This window comes from Polypterus senegalus, chromosome 11 (genome assembly GCF_016835505.1).
Source record: "Polypterus senegalus isolate Bchr_013 chromosome 11, ASM1683550v1, whole genome shotgun sequence".
NCBI classification, from domain to species: Eukaryota; Metazoa; Chordata; class Cladistia; order Polypteriformes; family Polypteridae; genus Polypterus; species Polypterus senegalus.
In genome coordinates, this window is record NC_053164.1 from 77,940,703 (window position 1) to 77,950,850 (window position 10,148).

The window sequence follows — 10,148 nt, forward strand, 5'->3', positions numbered from 1 at the left end:
AGTGAGGAGGGCCCCGCCCCACAGCCCGATGAGTCTCTCTCAGATTTGCACTAATAAATCAGTACCGCAAGCGAACTATAATACTTAGCACGATGAGAAAGTTTCAAAATCAACAGAATGTTCAAGCAAATTCTAAAAATAACCCAACCTAAATCCGTTAAGTAGTTATTTCATGAAAAGCGGACAGACATACAAACGGGTCTAAAAAAAACTATTAAGAAATTTCACAGTTGGACCACAAAATTTTTAAAAACGTTTCTCAGCAAGCACCTATGGGCCAAGGGTAACCTACATTCCAAATTTAAAGTCCTAAGTCCTCATGGTTCTGGAGATTTTGTGATGAGTGAGTCAGTGGTATTTGGCTTTTTTATATATATATTATATATATATATATATAGATTGGGGGTAATTATTGATGGCTGGACCACAAAGCAAAGCCTACAGAGGACTTGCTCAATAGCAAAGTTAAAAGAGCAGGTACATTTCTGTTACTGCCTGATTCCTTCAAAAGTTTTTATGTACAAATATTCACAAGTCAGTAATAAGTAAATAGGTAATGCCATACCACCTTCTGTTTGGGATTTTTTCAGAGCGGCCTTTATTAAAAGTTGCATTTTTTGCATTCAGTATTAATTAAATTACAATTAAATAATTTAAACTGATTTTTAAATATAAACAGGCATGCTCTGAAAGAGAAATGAAAACCTTTGAAGAATATTTATTTTAAAGTTAGAAGCAAAAAGCACTGCTGCAAAGCATAGACAAAATTTTAAGCAAATACTTTGCCCCCTACTCGTTTCGCCTGCCAACTACCACTGGCCTGTGCTATGCACCAGCCACTTTGCATCTCTGCCACTCACGTATGTGGATTTCACTTTCACCAAACAACAAATCTTTTAATTCTCGCGGATACACCTCTTCATTGGGAAGAAACACTACTTTTCCCTTGATGGCAACACGAATTAGAAGATCTACAAGTCTCTGACTTAAAATTTAAATCCAAACAATATCTACATACTTCTGTCATATAACCTATGCCCATATATTCGATCTCTTTTCAATGTTCCGTTATTTCCCTGCGTAATATTTTCCATTTGTTAGCGGTAATGTGATCTTTACTATCATTTTTTTTTTGAGACTTTCGAAATTTAGTACTTGCACTATCTCTGACCTGTTCTGCATGTGTATTATGCCAACATTTTTGAACCTCTTTACGACGTTCTACTTTGTCTTCTACTCTTTGTCTTTTACTGTATTTCTGGCCTCGGGCATGGTTAAATCTCTTGGCACAAAGTCTTGTCTCGCGGTACTTGAAATTATCTCTCTGAAAAAGTCACGTTTTGTCCCAGGCTAAAAAGTCTTCTCTTGTCCCAGGATTTTTTTTGTATAATAGAGAGATTCTTGCTGTCTACTAGGAATATTTTAGATTTATCCATTAGCTGCACTATGGCCTAAAATAGTGTTTCTAAACTTTTCTGGTGTTCCTTCGCAAACTATACAACACAATTTGCAACTTACTGCCATTATTAATGATAGCTGCACACAACCCAAAAGTGGGTCAGAACCCAGTGGTTCAGAAAAATTGGCCTGAAAATGTGGTCAGAGCCACACCATAATTAGCCAGATGCATCCCAGTTGTGCCAGAAGCTGAGATAGGTAGACAACTTGTAGAAGCAAGAAATCAGTGTCTGGTTATAAAATGCTTGTAGTAAAAAATTATTGTTGCCTAAACTGCCTTTACCACATATTTATTTGAAAATTATGATGTGAGATTAATAACAAAATCAGTTATTTTCTAGTTTGCTGTTGATTAAACAGGGGAAGTAATCAGACAAATTAAGACAACACATCGTAATGGTAAATGAATCCATTTTTGTGATCAGTATACATTTAGAATACTGTATTCTCTGTTCATTTTATAATTTTAGATAACTGAATCATTATTTGTTTACCAGGTTGCACAGGTTATCTTTGAAACTGAAAAAAATCAACAAGGGCAAGCACTATTTTCTTTGACAGGCAACAAGATTTGTTTGTTAATCTTATTCAGGTTGCTTTTTATGCAGTTATTGCCATGATTTGTACTGCATTATAACACCAGGGCAAAGAAAGAACACAGCTTATGGGCCAGAATTGTCATGCTACTGCCACACTTTTGTTTACAGTGGGGAGAGATTTGTCTCCCCAGAGCACACCACAGTACAAGTCACAGTCCTGTCCACCTCCTCCTGACTCTGGCTCCCTGAATGGAGTGAGGTGGGCCCTTCTATGTTGTTCTTTGCAGTATTCCAAGTTGCTCGTTAGGGCCTGCTTATACTTCATGCTCAGAATGAGTATGTGTACACATCATGGCTCTTGCACATTCCCAGTATTCATTTGATGCCTCCTTGGAGCACATCCTCAAACATTAACGCGACACGTGCGCGGGTTGCAGTAGCAGCAAACAGTCAGGTGTGTTCAAGTTGGAACATGACGGCAGAGTCTCTGTTTACTATATATATGTGACAGAAAGCCACTTTGAGGATACTCTGGGATCGATGTGCATGCTTCAATGTTTGATGAATGCTTCAATGTGGTGAAACAAAATGCCGACATACAAATGCATTTGTGGTGCTTTTATATTCAAGCATCGCATATTCCCCAACGTAATGACACGATACATTTTAAAAGTCTCACATACCATCTCCTGTGCCGTCTTTTGCACCTTCACAACAGCATCAAACTGTACAGCAGCTAATTTAAGGAACAGAGAAAACACTTTAAAGACATGGTTAAAAAGTCTGTTTTGTGATTAAAGTGGAAATTTTGGCTTTAATCTCGAAATGTCCACTTTTACCTCATAGTTTACCTTATCATTAAAGTAGACCATCATAAACTTCATCTTAAAACTGACCCAGTTGTTAATCGCTGTGTGTTTCTGGGGCTTCCTCCTGAACTAACAGCAATTGCCACACAGAACACATTTCATTTGTAATATTCCAGCTCTCTGCACATTTAGATTTGTCAGATTTACGCTTGATATCACTTTCATGATGAAATGCATTAAGGCATGTATGTTACATTTTACAGATAAGTCATTAACTTCATTTAAATAATGAATACTGTTAATAATTACACGTGTGTGGGCGGCATAGTGGCAGAATGGTAGCATAGCCGCCTCACAGAGAGACACATCCCTTGTTTTCCCTGCTTGGAGTTTGCATGTTTTCCTGGTGGGTTTCCACAATGTGCTCTGGTTTCCTTCCAAAGACATGAAGGTTTGGGGATTTGGTGACACTAAAGACGCTAGTGTATGCATATGCTTGTGTTCACCATGCGATGAGCGGATGCCCTGTCCAGGGATTGTTTTTGCCTCGTGCCCGATGCTTGCTGGAATGGGCGCATCCCTGGATTAATGGATGGAATTATTAAACATCCTTTTCAGAGATATTGTGGCAAGGTGTCCTCAGAATTTAATGGATGTTTCAGGCTATTCACAATACGACAAAGCCAAACATTTTCTCACTGTGATGATATCTCGCACTGCCACCTAGTGGAATCTTCCAGAATTATGTAAAGTATGTGCGCAAATATAAACAGTAGCAGTAGCACCCACAAGCGCACATGTCATGTGAAGTATAAACCCAGTATTAGCATTACCTGGAATCAGTCCCAGATGTGATGGAAGTTCAAGGTAAGGCTCTGCAGGTCCCCGTGGTGTCCCCCACGGAACCCAACAGGGCTGCACCAAACTCCCAACTCCCTGCATGCCCTGCGGGAATCTGTGGTTCCACAACCACCAAGGAGGTCTATGCCGTCTCTAGCGTTCTGGGGAGGTAGTACCTCATAGATGCTCTCTCCCCAGTACTTCCATCAAGCTGACGCCCCGGCTGGATAATGGCCGTAGCTACCTGTCACTCATGTTAACAAAGGGATTGATTTTTGTTGCCGTTTTATACACTAAAATGCAGATTAGATTTCCTAAGCTACAACCAAACAGCAGTAATTTTAGATCTGTAGTAGTTATGATTAACAGCCATTCGGCCATACTTTAGGAACATGCATAACTACAAGAGTAAACATAGTCATCAGCAGAGTTTAGAAAAATATTTGCACCATGACATTTCTTCCAGACATACAGTATAGTGTGTTTCTTTAACAGTCTTTTTCATTATCTATATGTTTAGGAGTGTGAGAAAATCAGTGAAACTTAAAATTGAGCCCAAATGAGTAAAACCGTTGTTTTCTCTGCAGGAAAGCATGACATACTTGACATCTGTAACTGTAGCTTCAAGTGACTTTATTGTCTGCCTCCAACCAACAATGCATAAGCATAAAGGAAAAGTCTTATCCCGAGGCTTCATTTGACTGTTTAGCTAACACAACTCTTATTCTTTTCTATTACTTTTATCAGAATTCTCAGAGTAATGCGTTGTTCATATTAATGTTAACCAAAAAGGTACAGATTTCTAGGTATTATAATAACTGAATGTGTTAATGGACAAAGTTACATCTTTACAAGTAACTACCATCCAAATGCAATCTTGTGAGACCAAGCAGCACCAGGTAACTGAATTCCTGGTATTATCAGTCAAGATGCAGTTCCCCTCCAGGCACCATTTCAACTTCCTCACAACTGAGTGGCCAAATTCACTGAGAAATATCCTATTAAAGAATTTCTCTTTTCCCTGGTCTTGGTTCACTAGTGTTAATCTTACCCAAAAATTGCAAAGACCTACATGTCACTATTCCTGTTAGTATTTTCAGATAAAATATCCACATCATTTCCCTGTGCATTTTTTCTTTACTTTACTGATCTTATCCTTAAGCCAAACAATTGGTACCAACTGCAGCAGCCACATCTACCCAAAAAGGTATTTATTTCTAGGTAGGTTTCTATCCAAAATTGTGCATCTCTTTTCTCTTTAAAAAAGCAAAATTCTGTTTGTCAGTTTTTCCATAAACATATCTCTGACTATATAATCATCCCACCTACCTCAGAGTTTGAAAAAGTACACATTAGTGTTTCAATTCTAAAAGTTTTTAATATGAAAAACATTTGTTTTTATCTAAAATGAAGGACTTGATATAATAGAATTAGCCAAAATGCACAATTAAATATTTTATATTTATAGAAACAGTTTGCATAAGTAATTAAGCTATTCTAAAATTTGTGTAATACATATGCAGATTTTTTTTTCTTCAAGTATGGTTTATCTCTTACATATTTGTGCGTGTGTATATACAGTTATATATACTGTAGCCTGATAGGATCATTATTGTCACATGTACAGAGTACAGTGAAATTCTTACATGCATGTTGATAACACATCCAACAGGTCGCCACTCACTGGCACCATAATTTGTGAGTATACAACCTCACCATAAAACCTTTGTGGAATTAACATGAATTTTTATTTTGATATTACTTTAAAAACTGTTCCCATTTGATAGTCATATCCTTATACTGATCATTCTGCAACTTAGCTAATTGTAGTGTATGTTTGTTACTTATACTTTTGTTGTCCAGTTATATTTTTATACTTAAAAGTTTAAATAAAAAAAAAAAACTATAGCTGTTCATATGGAATATACACTGTTGAGCATATCTAACATTGTTTGAAATCTTTCGGAATATACAGTATTTTGTGATATGAGTTTTAATAAAGTGCATTGCATTTTTCATTCCAACAAATTGCACATCGCAAACATGAGCAGTGATGTAGAAAATCGTATGCCAAATGCCATATAGTTTGTAACAACGCAATGACTTAGTAAAGAAAAATGTAAATTGAAAAAAATATATTGGGAATAAAAAATGGCAAAGGGAATATTATTTAATTTGTGTCCATTAAACATTCTGGTAGTCTGCCTTTATTAATGTAGCAAAATGAGAACAGCAATGGGTCATGTAAATAAATAACAAATTCCCTTAACAACTGTAAAGATGGCATGCTGATCTCCCAAGACAGAAGTCTGAGGCTCCTCATGTCCTTTTGCATGACAGCCAGTGGGTTTCAATGAGATTAATATTTCTTCTATCAAGCTTTTTTATTTTATTTTTAGTTTATAGTGACATTTATATACTCCATCTGTTGGAGTAAAAAATAAAATGATTTTGGTTAGAACAGATGACATTCTTTGCAATGGTCATGTCCAGAGTAACATGCCTTGAGTGGGTTTATCATGTGTGACATTGTAAGTAGCCTATTGTGAACTGCAGTTATGCTCTGTTGAACTCATTTCAATTTACTGATGCTTCTGCAGTCAGAATTAAGCACTAGACCAGTAGTCCACAATTTATTATAAATTGGGCCAGCTAGTATATACAGTAATCCCTCGCTATATCGCACTTCGACTTTCGCGGCTTCACTCTATCGCGGATTTTAAATGTAAGCATATCTAAATATATATCACGGATTTTTCGCCGGTTCACAGATTTCTGCGGACAATGGGTCTTTTAATTTATGGTACATGCTTCCTCAGTTTGTTTGCCCAGTTGATTTCATACAAGGGACGCTATTGGTGGATGGCTTAGAAGCTACCCAATCAGAGCATGTATTGCATATTAAATAAAACTCCTCAATGATATGCTACCCGCGCGATGCTTGATTGTTTGCTTTTCTTTGTCTCTCACCCTCTCTGACATTCTCTGCACCTAACGGAGGGGCTGTTTGCACAGAGGATACGGACGCTCCTCTACAAAATGCCGCTTTATCGCGGTGCTTTGGCATACTTAAAAGCACGTATTGATTTTTTGATTGTTTGCTTTTCTTATCTCGCGCTCTCTCTCTTTGACATTCTCTGCTCCTGACGGCGCTCCTTTGAAGAGAAGATATGTTTGCATTCTTTTAATTGTGAGAAAGAACTGTCATCTCTGTCTTGTCATGGAGCACAGTTTAAACTTTTGACTAAAGGGTGTTATTTCATGTCCAGAGGGCTCTAATAATGTTAACAGTGTGGGAGAGTTTATAAGGGCTTAAAATATATAAAAATAACCATACAAACATATGGTTCCTACTTCGCGGATCTTCACCTATTGCGGGGGGGTCTGGAACGCAACCCCCGCGATCGAGGAAGGATTACTGTACTGTAGTTTTGTGAAAACTGTAATATGTTAAAATGGTCTGTATCTTTCTGTGTTAATGTAATTTTGTACAATGTAACACCTTCTTTCTAATTTTACCTTGCATTCTTTTTAGGGGAGTATAAGGCTGTATGCTGCCATGTTTACTGAAAGGGAAAGGAAAATAAAAGGACAATCTAGCGTGACATGCAGGCAGTGTCATATATTGGATAATACAAGGGACCTTAAACTGTAGTGTTTAGGCTGGCAGCTTTTATTGCATAATTTGTATATACAGATATCTGCTTGATTTTTTCACTCATACACATATTTGATATACATAATACATATTTAACACAGCTTCATGCCTGAAGTGCACCCCCTAAAGACCTCCTTCCACATTTTAAGTAATTTCATGCTATCAAATGTTAATTTCTCCTGATAAACTTGAATGTTTTGTAAGAATATTTCATATAAAGAAAAAATAACCCACTTTTTGCAAATACTGACAAAAATTAACCTCCAGGAATCAATGATATTTTGGAAAATCTAAGTCCCAAGGTCAGTTTGCCTTCCAGTCCCAATACAAGAAATTATTGTTTTTAAAAAGGGGAAGTAATACTCTAGAGTGAAACAAGGTTTCTCTCTTCCCACCCCCCCACCCCTTCTTTTTGGTTAAGTTTTTTGCCTTTCAAGAAGACACTCATCATGTGGAATGCTTAGCTTTTGAGAGAGGACTCTTATTCACAGCTAAACAGCACATTTTCAGGTGATGCACATGAAAAAAAACTTAAATCAATACAATCAAAGATATTTATTTTAAATCTCCACATTAAAGGAGAAGAGTTAAACAAAGGTGTATGGTAGATAATACTGTTATTCTGAATGAGTATTTAGTGTTACTGTGTAAACCTCACGTTCTGCTTACTGGTCACCATGAGGACAAGTCAGTTGCTCAATTTAAGGGGGAGGGGTGTTCGTGACTATAATTAGTCCTTTGTCTGATGTAATAAACAATCTTTATTGCATAGACAATTGCACTGTACAGTTTGTAGAATGTTGCTGATCTGTTTATGCATGTTGCTTGTATTTCAATTTGCAAATTATTTCATACTTACAAATAAAAATGTCATTCATAGGACCATACATCTTGAGGAGCAATAAAGTAAAAAAGTTGTTTGTTTTTTGTTTAACTTTCTGACTGTCATCTTTATCTTGCATTCTTAGGCCTGTTATGGCAGGAGAAAAAGAAAAAGATGAGAACAAAGATGCAAAACCACGATCGTTACGCTTTACCTGGAGTATGAAGACCACAAGCTCCATGGAACCCAATGAAATGATGAAGGAGATAAAGAAAGTGCTAGATTCCAACAGCTGCGAGTATGATGTGCGTGAAAAGTACATGCTATTTTGTGTTCATGGAAACCCATCACATGAGAACTATGTTCAGTGGGAGATGGAAGTATGCAAACTGCCACGTCTGTCACTCAATGGTGTGCGGTTCAAGAGGATAGCTGGTTCATCTATCGCATTCAAGAACATTGCCTCCAAAATTGCCAATGAGCTTAAACTCTGACCAATGGAACTGAAAAAGGAAAAGGTTTTTCCCGAATCCCTAATATACAAATATCCCATTTATCCTCCTTCTTTCTGTCTTTAATTCTTCATATATATGTGTGTGTATGCATGTGTTTATTTATATATATATATATATATATATATATATATAGATACACACACCATATACATATGAAGATTAAAAAAAAAAATCACTCTTTTGTTCAGCTTTATTTAAGTATTCAAGAAACGTATGTCTCCTTGAAAAGAAACTTTGAGAGTCTGTGGTAAGCGACATTTCTAGGAACTTGATAATCCTAAAATAAAAACACACACACACAAAAACTGTTATCACATAACTGGAGTGGTTTGTAGCAGCGTGTGCTTTAGTGTCTTTACATTGTTTTTGGAGGTACTTAAAAAAAAAAAAAAATCTAAATTTGATCATAAATCAACCTCTAGAATAAATACATATCAGAACATGTATGCCCCACAATTGACAGTAGCTTTAAACTCCAAGGAATATAGCGTCTGAAATCGAATAACTGTTAAATTATTAAAAACTGAAAAGTAGCTCCATATAACAGATAACACAGAGCAATGTACAGAGTCCAAAGGAGCAGGTGTGGTGGCATCACTAAATCCTGACTTTTTGGTCTGAAGATGTTTCTCATAAGCACTGCTACTGTCATTTAATTTGTTTATTTGTCTGTCTTTATTTCTTGGCGTTATTGTACAAAGTCTTTCATTTGCACAGGTTCACAAAGGAAGATAACGTATTGCTGTCTTTGACCATTATTTTTTATTGCTACTTAATAATGGAATATAGTCACATACCCCATTCAGTGAAGAGAATGATGTGAACACAGAAATGAACACATTGTGCATATCAGAGGGTGTGATATAGCATTTTTTGCTATGGTTTATATTTGTCTATCTCTGTATGTATATATACACATATATATGTATGTATATATAAGTATATGTATATATATATATATATATATATATATATATATATATATATATATATATATGAGATTGTGTATGTGTGTGTATATATACCAGTATATTTGAAATGATACTTTAGTCAGTATCATTTTGTCTTGCATAATATTGTGGGACTACTATCTTTTTGAATAGACATATGGAGTAATACCAACACGGATTATAATGTCAGTGAATGGTTTGTAGTCTCAATATCTCTCTTTATTTTACATATATATGTGTGTATGTATATATATATATATATATATATATATATATATATATATATATATATATATATATATATATATATATATATATATATATATATGTTTAGTGTTTTGGGTTCCTAATTTTAAATGAGACAACAAATCTAAATTAGATTATTCTTCACTAGGCTACACAGACCTGTGTTTTTGATAAACATGGAGCATAATCTTATAAAGGTGCTGGGTTTAGATTTTTTATTGAATTTTGTTGATGTAATTATGTTGATTCTGATGTTTTTTTCATTTATATATAATATGGTTAATCTTTTTTGTTAGTTTTTTTGTGGGGG

At 35.6% G+C, this 10,148-nt stretch overlaps 1 protein-coding gene across 12 annotated transcripts in view; it reads left to right on the forward strand.

Moving 5' to 3' along the window:
- The window catches only part of mark2b (MAP/microtubule affinity-regulating kinase 2b), a 290,583-nt gene extending 281,548 nt beyond the window's left edge, over window positions 1-9,035 (forward strand). For all 12 annotated transcript variants that reach the window (XM_039769082.1, XM_039769085.1, XM_039769090.1 and 9 more), the window contains one exon: window positions 8,273-9,035. In XM_039769082.1, coding sequence (XP_039625016.1) covers window positions 8,273-8,621 — 349 coding nt within the window. In that variant the 3' untranslated portion in view covers window positions 8,622-9,035. The remainder of the gene's footprint in view (window positions 1-8,272) is intronic.
- The last annotated feature ends 1,113 nt before the right edge of the window (window positions 9,036-10,148 follow it).